We start from the raw sequence: 18,112 nt of genomic DNA, 5'->3' as shown, positions 1-18,112 counted from the left end.
CTATGTGGTTATGATAAAACGATTATTTAGAATTATTCATCAGCCTAAAAGTTAAATTAAAAGAAAATCGATATAATATAAACCATGGAACTGGTTAATTGCTGATTAATCTGATGGAAAATTAAATTGATTTGAATGTTTCAATTACTCTCATGAAACTTACCAATTACGTAACTTTTTTAAGTTCAATCACTTTTTTTAACTAAAACAACCAGAGATTTATGATGATTGACTTATATAAAAATCAATCTGATGCATAAGCAACTGGTGATTGATTGTGAAAGTTAATTCTAGGATCTTAACCAACCCTGAATAAGATTCAGATTAATTTCAAGGTTAAACTCAAATGAATTTTATTGAAATTGAAAACATATAATCAAGTTTTATGAAAGAGTTTCAGCTTTTTATTTACTTATTTATTCATCGATACTTTTGTTTACCGAAAAGCTTTTGAGAAGGATTGATCGAGTTGCTATTCCGCTGTAATAACACATGGCTACAATTCGCGGTATTCTAATAGTTCCTGTGCTGCTTTTACTCTTCCTGTTCCATGTACAGTCTTCATCATATTTCCAAAAATTAAGGTGAGTGAAAATTTTATGCTCTTTTCTAGGTCATCTCATAGGAGTTACATATCTTAATTTCACTTTTGATTTCTCTGATTAAGGTGTAAACAAATTGAACGATGCGATGAAAGTTTGACTAACTCGACATTAAGGTTTCTAAATAGTCCAAACCCATTCGAGTTTTTTCGTGAGATATCTAAACTTAAGACAAAAAATGTGAGTAATAGATAAATTTATATATTAATACATGAATAAACTGTCAGCAATTAAATTCAATCAACAAATTTACAATTTTCGTTTTCAATTTTACAAATGTTAAAGAAGCTAAAAAATGGCTCATGTGATTCGAGTCTCGATGGATCTTCTTGTCGTGATGAACGTAAAATTAAATCAAGTCAAATTTATTCTGATACTGTAGCTGATGATAAATCTAATGTTCAGTGTGGTGGTGTCTTGAATTCGGCAAATGGAATTGTGACCTCACCAAATTATCCTCATCCATTCAATGTCTCTAGTGAATGTCTTTGGAAGATTAAAACATCAGATGGATCTCGTTTGGTTGTTAATCTAATTGATTTGGAATTAGATTCTTCTCTTAATTGTACTCAAAATGTGTTAATCATTTACGATGGACCAACTGATCAAGACTCTCAACTATTAGTTGCTTGTAATCAGAAACAACTTGATAATAATTTGATTACTTCAAGAGGCAACGAGTTGACAATCAAGTTGATCACAAATGAATCAACAGATTATGTCAAAGGTTTTAAATTTTCTTATGAAACTGATTGTAATAATTTCATTGAAGACATAAGTGGATCAATAGAGAGTCCAATCAACCAGAGCTCAAAGAGTCTTAATTGCTCTTGGACAATTAAAGTACCAAAAGGAAACAATATAAGTTTGGTTATTGAGAAGTTTAAATCCTCTGATTCATCTTCATGTTCAACAAGTTACTTATCATTCATCGATAATCAGACAACTAAAACATTTTGTCAATCAATTGATGTCACAGATTTGGATCCAGTTTTTATCACTGATAATCAAGTACAAATTGACTTTGTTAATCTTAATCCTGATCATCAATTATATTTCCGATTAGAGTGGAAACCAGTTGGATGTGGTGGTGACATTTATGGAAGTGAAGGTGAATTGGTTTCTCCTAATTATCCCGATTCTTATCCAAATGGACTCATTTGTCTGTGGACTATTCATGGTAAACCAGGTCATAAGATCGAAATGTACATTTACGAATATCAAATCGAAAGAAATGACTCTTTACAAATATTCGATGGACCGAATACAAGGTCACATCGCCTTTTGAACCTTTCAGGTAACCTTTATGTGCCACTACAAATTTCAACGATCAGAAATGAAGCAACAATATTTTTGGAAGTCGATGAAAATTTCAATGGAAAAGGATTCAGATTGAACTACAAAGCCGTAAAAAGTAATCGATGTGACTTCAGTTACCATACAATCAAAGGCTCGATTGCTTCACCTAATTATCCAAACCGTTTTGTTGAACAGAGCTCATGTCGATGGGCACTTTCTAATGATGAAGCTTATGTTGCAGTCATAATTGAAGATCTGGATATTCCCTGGTCAATCAACTGTACTGATTATTATCTAAGATTTTTGACTCCTAAAAAAAAGGAACTCGCTCGATTTTGTGGTCACTCTTTTCCAACGCATCCGATCCAATCAGATTCCAGTAACACGATTTATGTTGATTACTATTCAAAGAGTCAGCACAACGGAAGAGGATTTAAGGCCAATTACTTTATGAACTGTGATTTATCGCGGTACATATTCCCTTATCCGTTACCTTTCACTAGTTTACATTATCCAGCGACAACGAATGGCGGCTCATCATGTAGCTACCATTTCAAATCTGATAATTCTTCTGATAGAACATATTTTCATTTTGTTGATCTCGCAATTAAGTCCAACTTGGAAAGTTACTTGGAGATACACGAAGAAACATCGAATGGCTCAACACAAGTAGTTCGATACAATGACTCGGATCTCCCATTACCTCGTATTTATGGAGCACCGTTTCATATTCACACTAAAGGTGATGTTATCTTCAAGTTCACGCATTTTAGAGATTTGGATAATTGTTCATCTGAGCTAAATAGTTGGGAAGGAACATTTAGTTCACCAGGATATCCGAATGATTATCCTCCTTCTCGAACTTGTGTTTGGAAAATTAATCTTGCTCCAGGTAATTTTATCTTTTTGAAGTTTCACTCATTTGATATTCAATATGATCAATTCTGTGCTTTGGATCATTTGGAGATTCGAGAAGAAAATGAATCAGGTAAACTCATTGGCCGATTTTGTGGATCAAATTTACCTCAATTAAACTCGACTCAATATTATCCAAGTTTATGGATTAGATTTAAATCTCATGCTAATGGTTCAGCTTCTGGATTCAAAGCTTCATACAAAACAATCAAAGATGTGAAAATTAACTCTGATTCAGGTAAAATTGGATCGTTTGCTTATCCAAGATTATTTTCATCGGAAAACAATCAAAGTTGGACAATTAAGACCAGTGACTTTAATAAGATTAAGTTCAAATTGGAATCAATTGATATTCTCGATGATTCGTTTGACAGCTCATGTACTAATTCAAGTGTCACGATTTATGATGGTCCGTCAGTGAACAGTTCGATTCTCGGTCAGTTTTGTGGTTATCGTACTGGTGACCTTCCAATTTATACAACTTCTTCAATCGCCTATGTCCATTTCAAGCCTAACTTTTACATTTCTAGATTCTTGTTGAGTTGGACATCGGTCAGTGAGAATATTCCATTTCCGCTTATTGATGATCCTAACTATCTGTGTAAATATACTGCGAGTCTTAAACTTAATCAAAACTTGACTTTACTCTCAAGTTCTTACCCGAATGATTTGAGTTGTAGTTGGACCATTTCGAGTCCTATGGGGACTCAGTTACAAGTCAAAATTAATGAGATGGATATTAAGTTACACTCAGACGAAAAATGTTCCAAAAATAGAGTCTCTTTTTACGATTACAGTTTTGACCATGAAAAAGATTGGAAAATCAATAGAATAATTTGCGACTCAAACGAAAAACTATTCACTCTCCATGGTAATCAATCGTTGATCTCATTCTTCAACTACGGCGGCTTATCAACCAATCTAAAAGGGTTCAATATAACAGTGAGACCGATTTGTGGTGGTACATTCTATGGACCAACGGGTAATATCGATTCGTCTTTACTTGGACCATTCGAAACTTGTTCATGGGCAATCATTGTACTAAAAGGTCAACGAGTCGAACTTAAATTCAAATCTTTTAACTTGGGTTCGTCTGATAATCATTGTGCTAATGGTTATTTAAGTATTCGCAATGGTAACTTCCCTAACTCTCGATTCATTGGACACTATTGTGGGTCTAATTTACCTAAAAAAATAATATCCGATTCGAATCAATTTTTTATATCAACTTATGTTCCTGCATCCGAACAGTTTGTAAGTAACCTAAACACTGAATAGCTCATTTCACGAATCTACTTTATCTTCTGCAGGAATTTTCTTTATCGTATCGACAAGTATCAGCTCCATGTAAGTATCATGTGGAACTAAATGAATCAAATCCATCGGCCATAATTCAGCTTCCTGGATACCCTAATCCACCTGATGAATATTTTACGTGTGATTGGGTCATCAAAGTTCCGATTGATAAAGTCATAAGAATTGACTTCGATATACCGGATCACGATAAAAAGTGTGATTTGAATACAACTTACGTTGACATTTATGACGGTCCATCGAATGTACTACCTAAACTTGGGCGATTCTGTCCAATAGCTCGAACAACAAGTGTCGTTACATCAGATAATCGTATGGACATTCATTTCGTCACCAAAGGAGGAGCTGGTTCAAGTTCATTCAAGGCAACAGTGCATCTTCATGTTTGTGGTGGTAATTTTGTTGCCAATAGATACATATTAGTTAAAAGTCCTTCTTATCCCGAACCGTATGGTGCTAACCTTACCTGTAATTATAACATTTACTCAGAAAAAATATCTCAAATTGTGGCTTATCAATTGGAATCAGTCGATTTACCTTCAAATGACAATTGTAGTTCCGGTGATTACTTAGCAATTTATGAATACGGCCAATCAGGTGACCTCCTCACTAAAGTTTGTGGCACAAGAAATTATACCGAGGAAGATACTATAAGTCCTCAAACTAATCATCTATTCATGGTCTTCAAATCAGATTCAGAGATCGCTGGTAAAGGCTTCAAGATTTGGTTGACTTATGGTAAAGACGGTGAGTTTATTGCTCTCGCTATTGTTTCAGTTTCTTATTCAATTACTTTCTTTTGTTTTCCTGGTGCTACCTAGATGACTGTAATGTACTTGTCACTGAAGACACAGGAGTTATTAGTTCTCCTCGATTCCCTAAAATCTATCCAGGGCCTCGAAACTGTACTTATATTTTCATGGAAACTCCTGATGAAAGAATCGTTCTTAACTTCACCCATTACAACTTAAAATCAGCTGATAATTTATGTCGAAATAAACTTCAAATTGATTATAATCCAAATATACTGATGGACTCAAAGGACTTTTTCAAATTGGAAATGACATCAAAAAATATTACACTTCCTTGTGAATCGAAGTATACTAATTATGTGATTAAGTCTCCTAATAATGTATTAATTGTTTACTTCGAAACTTATTCTGGCCTAGATGCCGGTCAAGGTTTTAGAGCTGAATACAGTAAGGAAAAAGCAACAGGTAAAGTTAATCGAAAGCTCAATTATAGATTATTTTAAGCAACAATTTGATCTATCTTACCTGATATTTGATATAATTCAGAATGCGGTGGCAGAATTGACTCAAATTCAACTTCGATCATTTCGACAAACTTTTCCCAACCTATTGATGATTCGAGGATCTCATGTGTTTGGTATATTGAGATCGAAACAGATGAAGACAATGTGTTTGGCTGTGAGTTGATACAAAACATCGAGAGTAACTTTATTTATTTCTAATATTTGGCTTTTCTTTGAATGCTAGTGAAAAAGCAGATTACTCCTTGGATATCATTTGAAAAGATTGAGGTCTTGGGATCAGCTGAAAACGATTCAATTTGTTCTGATGGAAAAATAACACTTGGACTCCCCAAAGGTTTGTCTTCGATCGTAATTAACTTATTAATTATTCATTAGTTAAATCAAAACTTTTGTTTTAGCTTCGCCTTATAATGAATTGGTATCAATCGAGAATCTTGAATTTTGTGGAAATAGTTCTAAGGCGATAACAGCTATTTCCCCCATTTCAATTGCCTATTTTAGTCTCTTAACTGCTACTTTCAATCGGACTCGAGGTTATCGCGGTTTCGAGGCCACTTATCATATCAGTAAATGTGGTGGGTCATTGAAAGCGAACGAAAGTAATATAACATCACCAGGTTGGCCTAATGAAAACTATCCGATCGATACTGTTTGTGTCTGGTCGTTTGATGTTCTTGAAGAAACTAATCCTGTTGTAGAACTCGTGTTTGAAGAGTTCGAACTAGAAGCCGATTGTTCAAAAGATTATGTGGAGATTTATGAGTTTAATAGTAAAAAAACGACTAAAATTGGTCGATATTGTTCAAAGGACAAACCACCGTTCATTAAGGCTCACAGCGGAATCTCAATCGTATTCAGAAGTGATGGAGATACAACAAGTAAAGGATTTTCGTTAAATATAAAATCTATTAAGAATGAAAATAATATTCCTTCTTGTGATCAGTATAAGGCCACTTGGGCCAATTCCTACGACCCCCCTACTTCATACAAGCCTAATCAACACTGTGAAGAAATATTAGAAGTCGATCCCATGTCCCAACTGAACTTGACTTTTGTCAATCGTTTCGATATTGAAAACTCAGTTAATTGTTCTAAAGATTATCTCGATATCGATGAATGGAGAAACAACTCTTGGCATCATTTCGGTCGATATTGTGGGTACAATTCACCAGGATCGATAATCTTCAAAGAGAATAAAGCAAAACTTATATTCCATTCTGATGGAGATGATCGCCTGGGTGATGGATTCAAATATTATTCTACGAAATATTGTCGATCGACTATCGATAAAAGAGGAAAAGGTACAATACAAAGTAATGGTTATCCTGATTCTTATAGTATCGATTACTGCGAATGGACATTTAAAGGACAAGAACCAGACGATATGATAAACATCCAGTTTGAGTTTTTCAGTTTAGGTAGCGAGCTTGAGTGTGATGAAAACTATCTACATGTAGATGTTTACACGAAAAATGAACTAACGGGAATTCATCAAGTAGAAAGATATTGTTGTGTAAATGAGCCTAAACGAATAACCTCCCAGGGGAACTTGAAGATAATCGCAAATTCAGTCCAGTTTGTTATCAGTAAAGGATTCAAATTTGATTATCAAATCGTTCCAGCAAATTTAACAAGTTCACCTTGAGTGTGATTTTTTCTCCGAAACTTTTCATTTCCAACCTTTAATCATAATAAACTCCAAGCAATCAATGATCACTGTTAATAGTCTCTTAATTTAAGAATAAAAAGTTCTAAATTGTTATTAATCACTCAATCAAATTGACATGATTGATTGATGATCCTTAGAGCTTAAGATTCACCAAATCTATTGAACAGTTCAATCGACGGAGAATTGGCATGATAATTAGCAATTCTGCGACCATAGTACCTTGGAAAATCGTGAATTGATCTTAAAGTTGATTGCACTACTTTTCAAGTAAAATGACACGAGAATTGAACAAAATTAATATCAAATGTTCATGCAATCAACAGATTTAATCGTTTATTGAAAAGGAACTGAAATCGATTGATAATAAAAGATCAAGATTGACATGGGAAAATCTCAGAGCATGTTAGTAACTCTGAAGGGATGTTACTCTATTCAAGTAAATCAAATTATCGATCAATATTCAAAATTTTACTGCATGTTGACTAATTACAATCAAAGTAAAAGAATCAAAGAAAAATTTTGATTAATGAACGCGCATTGATACAAGTTATTTAAAAAGACTCGTTTATTTTTCTTTGAACATTTGTCACTTACTGATCGTTATGAGCAAATTAAAAAGTTATCCCGGTTTTCGTCGTTACCTGAACAATCAACTAGTTGACCTTAACTACCTGACCCGACGTAAATGTAAGGCCAATCCTTGGTTTTATGCGCTTTCGTTTTTCATTTGTATCTCTCATTTCATCAAGTTAACAATCCAATTGATTCTCAATGAAGTCAACAGTTTATCATATTTCATTGGTGATATTACTCTGGTCGCTGGTCCAAGTAAGAAACAATTAACTTTGATTTACTTTGGCTGGTATTTTGCTGGATTTTTGGGTACTTTAAATTTACTTAGATCACAATACACTCCCAAATTACAGAAATGGGTCCACGTTGGTATAATATTTGAGAATCTATCCAACGAAATTCATCCTTATTCTGGTTTACCGACTTCGTTTCATCGGCACTTTAGACGAATTGTATTGTCTCTATTTTACGGGGCCGGATTAGGTGCATTTCTATTATGTTTCCCATCGTATTCTATTTATCCTAAGCAATTTATTGTTAATCTAATTGTTTGGAATATGATAACAACCGCAGCGGGTCTTACGATCCTTGGAAATGTAGCAAATTTCGGTCCACTTTATGCATTTCAGGTTTTCCTTTACGGTAAACAAATGACCGACGAAAAAATTGATCTTAGTAATCAATTGGCATCGAAAGATAATCAGAATATCAAAAAGTTAACCTCGATTGTTTACCAATCAACTAAATCAAGTACATTGAAGATGAAACAGATACTAGAGGGATATCATTTCTGGAGTTCTCATAATGCTGCATTCTTCATGGCGGCTTTTAATGCTCAATCGATTATCCTTTACCTGGTTTTCTTCGTAGAAATACCTGGATTTTTGCGAATCGCATTAATCATCTTGGGATTTATTAGCTGGTTCAGTGGATTATCTGTTCATTTTTTTCTCGGGGCTTATGGCCAACAAAAGGTGAGTTGTTTGAATTTGAGAAAAATAAATTTCAATCCACCTTTTGATTTCAAATGAAAGATATTACAACATTGTTCTGGGATTAGACGAGCACTTTATCACAATATATCAAATCGTATGAAATTGCGAATAGTAAATTATCTGGAACATATTGAGAATCGTCACTTTTTCTGTATATTTGGTGCCTTACAATATTCACTTCATCATTTCATCTTGGTGAGTATTTTATTCATCTAATCATCTCATTGAAACATCACGATGACCATTATGAAATCAGATTTAGAGTTCATCTAGACCTGAGATTAATTAATCCCTTATTTAAATAAGTAATGCAAAAAATAATTGTTCTAACATTAATCAATAATTACTAATTGATTGACAGGTAGTTCTTGAAAATACAGCAAATCTTTTACTTCTGATTGCGGCGCTGAGACGATGATAGTTTTCAGTCAAATTAAAATCTTTTGTAACAACAAATAATAATTTAATAGATTCTGTATCCAATATATAAATACATGTACTTTACTTATACATATAGTGTATGAATATTAAAAGAATTACGAATAATTGAAATAAAAATCTATCATGTTAATAATACGTAAAGATGATGAGGATGATGAAATTTGGAATTGATTTATTTTCACTTAACACAAACTTTAATTTCTTCACAATTTCGATAAAACAAATTACAATTTTTTTGTTCACTTTGATGAGGATAATCAGACACAACCAATTTCAACTAAAATCGGGATCAAAAACCAGACTAACTTTGTGGTTATTCAACCTTATTTTTATATCAAAAATTTCTCTCTTTCTATTTTCTCTGTCTACAATTTGTGGCACTTTGACTTTTCTTCTCATTATCACCTTGATCTTTGTTTGTTTTTCTCGTAACAATTTCTTAATTAAAAACGACTTTGGACTAACTAATTAAGTGAACACCTAAATAAACATTTGATAATTTTCTTGATAACCTTTTAATTTTTGGGTCATTTCATTCACCCCTTCTAATTAGTCCGAAGCCTCTTGAGGAACAATTAACTAATTTAACTAAATTAACGAAACTTTCGATACATCGCTCGACCGTTCGGTCAAAGTTGTCAACAACAACTATGGGGTCATTTCTGTTTCCGTCTTTCTATTTTCAACAACAACAATAACACAACTTTTTCTTCTTCTTGTTTATTTGTTAATTTTTCGAATTTTTCGTGTTTCTCTTTTTCTTTTCTTTCTTAATTATTGTCGTCGACCTTCATCTCATTATAATGATCATGACAGCAAAATTTTTCTCTGACTTTTCAATGGTAATTTCTTTTCTTTCTCTCTTTTTTCTTTTTGGCATGATTTGTTTTTGCTAATAGTTTATATTTATTCGTTTTTTCGTCTTTCAGTGTATTGATGAGGTCAATAAACAAATGACTCTCTCTCCATCGATCACCGATTCGATTGAATATCTTAGAGCGGTGATTAATATGAATCGGCTTTCACCTTGTGCAAAAAGAAATAGCGGAATTTTGCTTGGCCATGATTTTGTTGGATGACGATAATGATAATGATAAGGAGGAGACGGAGGTGGTGGAGGAGGAATATGGCGGAAAGGGTGGAAATGATATTGATGATAATGATAATTTTCCTCATCCGGAAATTAACTTAACCAGGATGAACCCTAAGGATCTGTTTCCCTTTTTGCATCCACAATTGGAATTTATTTATAAAAAATTTCGGGATAGTCCCAATCCTTTGATAAACAGACTACTCCCGATACTGATGGACAATCCCGGGTTCGGCTTTTGGACGGGCTTTTCCGTTTATAATGATTTTCTCAAATGTAAATTTTGTCTTTACAGTTTCCGGCTGAAGGAAGCCAAGAGATGGAGATTTAGATTCAACGAATATGACGTGAGAGGGACCAGTATATTCTAATTTACAGAATTCACCTGTTGTTTGATTATAATTGATTAAGGTGAAAGGATCGACAATCATGATTCTCCTAATGTTAATTTTTAATCTACTTATTTTTAATTCTTTTCGACTCTATCTTTATGCTTCTTCATTCTACTAACATGGACGAGCTCACCTAAATAAACATTTGATAATTTCTTTGATAACCTTTTAATTTTTGGGTCATTACAATACTGACAATTTGAGACCCTTGTATTGAATAGAGATACTGAATAAGAATCATTTTCAACTGATCTGTTGGTCGCGAATTCGGAAAATTAAATTCTACATCTTTCCATTTTTACTTTTCGCTCTTTTAGTTATTTGTTTAAATCCTCTATTTATCTTTCCTCTTCACTCTTTCATTTCTCTCTCTTCTTTCTTTACTTTTCTGTCTCAGATTATGTTAGTAATATTTTTCCGTTTTTAGCAATTTTCAGCTGAATTTTTTATATATTATTATACATTATACATGTCCCAATATAGCTACCAATGTCCCTTTATAGCAATCAATGTCCCGATATAGCTACCAATGTCCCGATATAGCTACCAATGTCTTGATATAGCAATGTCTTTTATAGTACAATGTCCGATATAGCAATGCTTTATAGCAATGTCCTGATAGCAACCAGATATAGATCAATGTCTTGATATAGCAACCAATGTCCTTTATAGCTCCCAATGTCCCGATATAGCAACCAATGTCCCGATATAGACTAATCTGATATAGTAACCAATGTCCTTTATAGAGTCCTGATATAGCAAAACTGATATAGCAATCAATGTCCCGATATAGCAACCAATGTCCCGATATAGCAACCAATGTCCCGATATAGCAATCAATGTCCCTTTATAGCAACCAATGTCCTTTTATAGCAACCAATGTCCCGATATAGCAATCAATGTCCCGATATAGCAACCAATGTCCTTTTATAGCTACCAATGTCCTGATATAGCAACCAATGTCCTTTTATAGCAACCAATGTCCCGATATAGCAATCAATGTTTTTTTATATCAACCAATCTCCCTTTATAGCAACCAATGTCCTTTTATAGTAATCAATGTCCCGATATAGCAACTAAAGTCACTTTATAGCATACCAATGTCCCTTTATAGCAATCAATGTCCTTTTATATCAACCAATGTCCCTTTATAGCAACCAATGTCCTTTTATAGCAACCAATGTCCCGATATAGCAATCAATGTCCTTTTATAGCAACAGAACCGGTGGGATAAACAATAGTCACATCAGCATCATCATCGTCAACGTTTTTATTCCTTGCAGGTAATTGATGCGTAACAGAAGCTCGAGACGAAAACATATCAAGGATATAGAAAGATTAAGAAGATAAGCAGAAAATCAGAGAGAGAGAGACGAAGAAAAAGAAAAACTAACGAGGAGAAAACTAGAGAGATAATATGAGAGAAACTGATTGTTCGTTAACAGAGTGAACAATTGTGTAAAGTAAAGTTATAAAGTGGAAATTTAACACCTATTATACTTTTCTCAGACCAATCAAAACCTTTCGTGACTTAAACTGCAACTTTTACTCTACGAAGACTCACTGTAAACTATTTAAGCGAATCCTAAGAATCGATCTTGACACGTGATTTGCTGTAGGAAAATTGCACGTTTAATCTTAACAAGATTAATGTTTAACCATTTACACGTTGCAAAAAACAGAATACTTTCTTCAAGAACTTCCGGTTAATAGGTACCTTTATTATGATTGGGTGTAAAAACTGATAAGTAAAGCCACCAATTCCAACTAAGATTTAACCTTTTGCCTTTCTTGAGAAAAGTTTTATAACGATAATAATTATTTTATCGAATATACTTTTACAGTTTCTTGAACATGATTATGAACTGATTTTGGCTCCGATGCACAAATCAGAATCATCTGAATCGATTCTATTGATTTATGATTTTATTTTAATCACCACCACTTTCATGGGGAAATATTTCTTTAATAATTAAATTAAAAAGAAACAACTATTTAAATTAAATTAAATAAGTGTAAAGTAAACTGAGTTAATATCTGAAGTTCGTGCAATCATCTGATTTAAGCTGCAACCGATTCACATTTCACAATATTAAAAATCAATGGGCTGAAAATAATAATCATAAAAACAAAACTTTATTCATGTAAAAGTTTTACATGAACGTGAGATTAACAATTAAATTGGACTGGAAATTGTATCTAAAAAACTATTGATTATTTGGATCAGTAATTGGTTTTTTTTGTTTGTTCATGTTAACTAATTACACTCAAGAGTTTGATGATCAAGACAAGAAGATTTATTTATGCAGATTGTTTCTATTTAATCAACGAAAATCTATTCATCTATCAGGGGAGATTGAATATTAATTTTCGATATGAATGAACGAAAGTACTATCCTGGTTTTCGTCGATTTCTGAATAGTCAACTAGTTGATCTCGACTATTTAACTGAACGCAACTCTAAGGCCAATCCTTGGTTCTACGGGTTATCGTTTTTCATTTCCTGCTCTCATTTCATTAAATTAACTATTCAATTGATTCTGAAAGAAGTCAATTGTTTATCATATATGATTGGTGATATTACCTTTGTCGCTGGTCCAACTCAGAAACAATTGGCGCTAATTTATTTCGCTTGGTACTTTGCTTGTTTTATGGGCACTTTCAATCTTCTTCGGTCACAATATAAGCCAAATTTACAGAAATGGATAAAAATTGGTTTTATTTTTGAAAATTTATCGTCAATTAAAATTCATCCTTATTCTGGTTTTCCGACTTATTTTCACCGATACTTCATAAAGTTCGTTATGATCACATATTATTCCGGTGGATTAGGTGGTTTTCTCTTAGTAGTACCTTCGTTTTTTGTTTATCCGCAACAATTTATGATATACATTATAATTTGGTGTGTGATTACAACTATCGCTGGTTTTGTGATCATTGGCAATGTCGCAAACTTTGGTTTACTTTATGGATTCCAAGTTTGTATTTACGCTAAACAGATAAATGATGAGAAAATTGATCTTATTAACCGATTGGAAGTTGAAAAAGTTAATAGTAAAAAAAGATTGACATGGATTGTTAATCACTCGATTAAATCGAGCACATTGAAGATGAAGGATCAACTTAATGGTTCAAAATTCTGGAATTTCAACAATGAATCTCTGTTCTTAGCGGCTTTTAGTGCTCAATCAATTATACTTTATTTAATTTTCTTCGTTGATTTAAATGGATTCTTAAAAGTGGCTCTCATTATATGTGGATTTCTCAATTGGTTCTGTGGTTTTACTGTCCACTTTTTATTAGGTTCTTATGGTCAGTGCAAGGTAATATCATCTAATCATAGTTATTCATAAATTGATAAGTGATAATTAGTTAATTGTATATTTGTTGTACTTCCAAGATAGACGAATATAATATCTCTTTAAGGCGAACGCTTAATATCAATATTTCTAATCAGATGAAGATTCGATTGATTAATTATCTTGAACATGTCGAGAATCGTTACTTTTACTCGATATTTGGTGCCTTAAATTATTCCATTTATCATTTTATCTTGGTAAGTTAATTGATCTCTAAAACTCAACCATTAACATTAATTTCTTACTCACAATTAACAGGTAATCTTTGAAAACACCACAAATCTTTTGCTTTTAATCACAACACTGAAACGATAATTACTTTTCAAATAAAATAAACAGTTTTGCAACTTTGGCTTTTAAAATCATCAAAATCTCGAAATACTTTACAAATTTGATTGTATCAAAAAAAAATCCAATGAAATCAAAGCTTTCAATTCAATCAACAATTAAAAAGATCAATAAATTTTATTATTATTGAATAAAATCAAATAAAAGACGTTCAATCAACCGAAATAAAAAGATTTTCAATTCAAATTCAAATTTCGCGGTCCCGAATTGTTGGTAATATTGTGTACCACCAGATGGAGTTACTGTTGTTTCGCTTAGAAAAAAAATTCGGTTCCTTTTGTATTTTTATTTTCCAATCTTGTTAATCTAATTGTTTAATTTTTTTGTAACTGTCAAAAGCGTTAATTAAATTGTATATTTATTATGGCTTATACCAATTTTTTGTTCGGTGAAAATCTAGAAGAAAGAGTTTTACTTCCAACAAAAGAAGAAGTTCAAAATGATACAAAAAAGGAAGAAACTGAAGATGATGGGGAAAATTCTGTTGCATCAAAACTTCCCGAGAAACGTAAATATGAAGTTATCACGGGAGAAGAAGGTTAGTATTTTATATTCTAGTTGATTTTCTGTTTTGTTTTTTCTATTCTCTTCTATTGAAGGTTTATTTTTTTTCTATTCTACTTGGCTTTCTAATTTACCGTTTTCTTGTGTTTATTCTATTTTCACTTGTCTAGATGAATCAAATGTTTTACAAATATTCTGTAAATTATATCTATGGGATCCGGAATCAGCTTTTTGGAAAGAAAAGGGAAAAGGAATGCTCCGATTGAATGACAAAATGAAGGATGACAAGATTTGTTCTCGATTAGGTAATCTATTGGATTGTGTTTTCCTTGTTTTCTTAGCGCCTCTTTGAAATCAATCTCCTTTCAATGGTTATTTATTTTCTTCTTACATCTAATTGTCTTTCACTTTTGTTTTACAGTTATGCGAACCGCCGGATCATTGAAAGTTATCTTAAATGCTTCAATTGTAACTGGTATGAAGTTTGAATTATCTAATGAGAATTGTTTAAGATTTATAAATATTGATGGTATCTATTTATTCAAGGTAAAGTTGTCAATCTTTTCTCAATCAAGTTACTTTTTTTTCTCTATTATATTTTCATTTCCTGGTACTAATTTGTTTCTCTTTTTTTTTCTCTCACTCTCTTTTTCATTTACAGGGAAAAGAAAAAGACATCGAACAGCTCAATTCAGCGATAGAATGTAGATTAAGAGAATTATCTAAAAAAGTTAAAGTCGATGATAATGATGATGATAATCAAGAAGATACTGTTAATGAACCTTCGGAAGGTGCCAATTCAAAGACTTCGGAAGATTCAGCGGAAGATTCAAAAGAAGAGTTACGACAGCCCGATATTGAAGGATCTCAATTAAAGAAGGAATTAGAAAATAATGAAATAGATAAGAATGAAGATGTAGATGAAAATAGTAGGAAAGAGAATGTTTCAGAGAAGGAAGAAAAAGAGGAAGAAAAAGAAACGGATAAAGAAACAGAAACAATAACAAGAAAAGGAACAGAAAAAGAAACACCCGAAGAAAAGGAAAAAGAGGAAAGCCAAACTTGTGAACAGAACGAGGACCATTCAGGAGAAAAACAACAACAAAGTACCAACTCAAAAAGCGAAAGCAACAAAGAAACCGAAGAAACTTCAACTTGTCCACCTGATCTAGATCAAAAGTGAACTATCCTAGTTAAATGAAGAGAAAAACAAGAGATTATTAATCAATTATGAACAAAGATAATTTTCGAAAAGAAAAATCAACCAAAAAATACTAAACAAATGAAATGAGACTCTAATTTGTAATAACTACTCTTTCCAAAACATTTTTCTTCTCAAATTGTTTCTTAATTGTTTCTCTCACGGGTTAACATTTAACTCATAATAACATCTTCAAATGAGTGAATTGTCATCACATCCACATAAACAAAATTGATCCATAACTCATCAAATTGTCAAATTGTACGAAATCAAAAGCAACCCCACTGACTAGGAAATCACGTCATCCAAATCAAAATGAAAACAAAAAGCTTGATAATATTTTAGTGACTTGAAAAATTTTTTTCATTATTTGTTAGTTTGAAATAAATTTGCAAGAAAACAAAAATATAGGAAATCAATTGCAATACAAACGGTTTGGTGACAGTTAAATTGACTAGCAGTTCAACAGCATTAAGTATTAGTTGATTAAAAACAAAAAAGGTTTACTAAATTTTGATTGGAATCGTTGGCCAGAATTGAGGATTGTGAGTATCACAGTAAACGTTGAAATCACTTTGAAGAAGAGTTTCTTTTGATTTGATTGTTTCGGCTTCAGATCCATAGAGATTGAGATAATCAGTTTGTACCGAGTTTTGTTCAGATGATCCGATTAGTCTTTGTTGATCAATCTCACAAATATCTTTGTAAATTATCTCCTCGTTTTCCTCCATTTTAATTCTTTCAGCCTTGAGTTGTTCTGGAAATGAGAAGATAATCAATAATAGAAATGAGAAAAAGTTGCTTGAAATGTTAAAAGAGATTAGAATCAAATTGAAGATGAAGAGAGAAAAAAAAATAGAATCAATTAATCAACACAAACCTTGTTCCTTTTGATGTTTACGAGTCTCGATGATGAAACGAATGTAATCATCATCGATATGAGAATCATCTTCTTTTATTGAATCATCACCCTGATTATTTGGTGGTTTTATGATCGAATTGGAAATATTTTCCAAGACAATTTGTTGATCAACAATTGATTCAGTTGGACAAACAAACGGACAATTAACTGGCTTGAATCCTTGACTCTTTAACCAAGAACAACTTTTATTATAATTTGACCAAAACGATGGACAAGATTTATATACAAGATAAAACGCTGATTGTTGATCACTAGTCATCATTAATTGTAATTAAAACTCAAGCAAAAAGAAAATAATTATAATTAAAAAGCCAAATGAGACAATTAAAATTTTCCCATTCAAATGAATTCAAAAATAAAGCCAACATCAGCTGATGAATAAAAAAACGTTTAAAGAAAAGCGGGAAAATCAAATAATCTTTTCGATGAAAAAAAAAATTAAATCAAATGAATTATGATTAGATGAAAATTAATGAATTTCTCGAAATAAATTAGCCAACAATCACAATGTAATTGAAAACCTGGTTAACTACAAATGTAAACTGGTTTAAAATAGATGATGAAAGATTAGCAACAATTTCCTATATGATCATATAGACGAGATTATAAGTTTAATTGTGACAATTAATCATTGAAAGGATTAAATTAAAAGTATTTGGAAAATTTTGTGACAGAAAAATTGTCAAAATGATCGAGTTGGTCAAGATAATGTCTTCTTAAAAGATGACCAACATATTTAACAGGAAACAATTGAAGCATGAGAAACAATGACAATTAAAAAGGATAAACCAAGTAAAAGTAATCAATAAATTGTTACTTGTAATCATCTCTAATCAGTGTCATTGTCTCATCATAAACAAAATGTACCATAAAAATGAGAGTCTAAACAATTTAAGGGACCAATTAATTTGCTACCTGATCAATACTCTTATTATAATCATAATAATAATAATTTACAAAGACAAGGAAAACTTTTTCACAATTAAGTGAATATTATAAATAATAATCATCTCCATTGACACTCACAATCAAGATGAAACTTTCTTCAATAATTAAGTTTGTTGTAGGGCCAAAAAAAGGTAAAACAATTACCATGATCGTCACAATAATCAATCACAATTTGTCAAAATCTCCAAATAGATACCAGATGAATACCCATCATAAATAATGGAAAACTTTTTACAGGTAAGTTGTATGGAGACAATGTATGTG

General features: G+C 32.0%; 4 protein-coding genes across 4 annotated transcripts; 3 read left to right on the top strand and 1 right to left on the bottom strand.

Annotated features, from left to right (window-relative positions):
- Positions 1-374: 374 nt before the first annotated feature.
- On the top strand, positions 375-7,166 carry LOC128392290 (cubilin-like). The gene is made up of 8 exons (XM_053352293.1): positions 375-584; positions 668-782; positions 888-4,070; positions 4,127-4,877; positions 4,952-5,347; positions 5,429-5,560; positions 5,630-5,740; positions 5,805-7,166. The coding sequence occupies exons 1-8, from the start codon at positions 493-495 to the stop codon at positions 7,049-7,051; spliced, it is 6,027 nt and encodes a 2,008-aa protein (XP_053208268.1). The 5' UTR covers positions 375-492; the 3' UTR covers positions 7,052-7,166.
- A 502-nt stretch (positions 7,167-7,668) lies between these two features.
- Positions 7,669-9,171, top strand: LOC128392244 (uncharacterized). The gene is made up of 3 exons (XM_053352238.1): positions 7,669-8,622; positions 8,683-8,838; positions 9,005-9,171. The coding sequence occupies exons 1-3, from the start codon at positions 7,678-7,680 to the stop codon at positions 9,059-9,061; spliced, it is 1,158 nt and encodes a 385-aa protein (XP_053208213.1). The 5' UTR covers positions 7,669-7,677; the 3' UTR covers positions 9,062-9,171.
- Positions 9,172-14,558: 5,387 nt separating this feature from the next.
- On the top strand, positions 14,559-16,315 carry LOC128392573 (ran-binding protein 3-like). Its single transcript, XM_053352615.1, has 4 exons — positions 14,559-14,811; positions 14,948-15,082; positions 15,199-15,323; positions 15,439-16,315. The coding sequence occupies exons 1-4, from the start codon at positions 14,637-14,639 to the stop codon at positions 15,958-15,960; spliced, it is 957 nt and encodes a 318-aa protein (XP_053208590.1). The 5' UTR covers positions 14,559-14,636; the 3' UTR covers positions 15,961-16,315.
- Positions 16,316-16,317: 2 nt separating this feature from the next.
- Positions 16,318-17,260, bottom strand: LOC128392576 (gem-associated protein 8-like). Its single transcript, XM_053352619.1, has 2 exons — positions 16,859-17,260; positions 16,318-16,735 (listed from the first exon to the last, which is right to left on the bottom strand). Exons 1-2 carry the CDS (start codon positions 17,160-17,162, stop codon positions 16,485-16,487), a joined length of 555 nt encoding a protein of 184 aa, XP_053208594.1. The 5' UTR covers positions 17,163-17,260; the 3' UTR covers positions 16,318-16,484.
- Between the last annotated feature and the right edge of the window lie 852 nt (positions 17,261-18,112).

This window comes from Panonychus citri, unplaced genomic scaffold, assembly GCF_014898815.1.
Source record: "Panonychus citri isolate SS breed McGregor unplaced genomic scaffold, ASM1489881v1 Contig00136, whole genome shotgun sequence".
In the NCBI taxonomy this organism is placed as follows: Eukaryota; Metazoa; Arthropoda; class Arachnida; order Trombidiformes; family Tetranychidae; genus Panonychus; species Panonychus citri.
The sequence above is the reverse complement of the archived record's forward strand: the minus strand, read 5'-3'. Positions and strand labels throughout refer to the sequence as shown.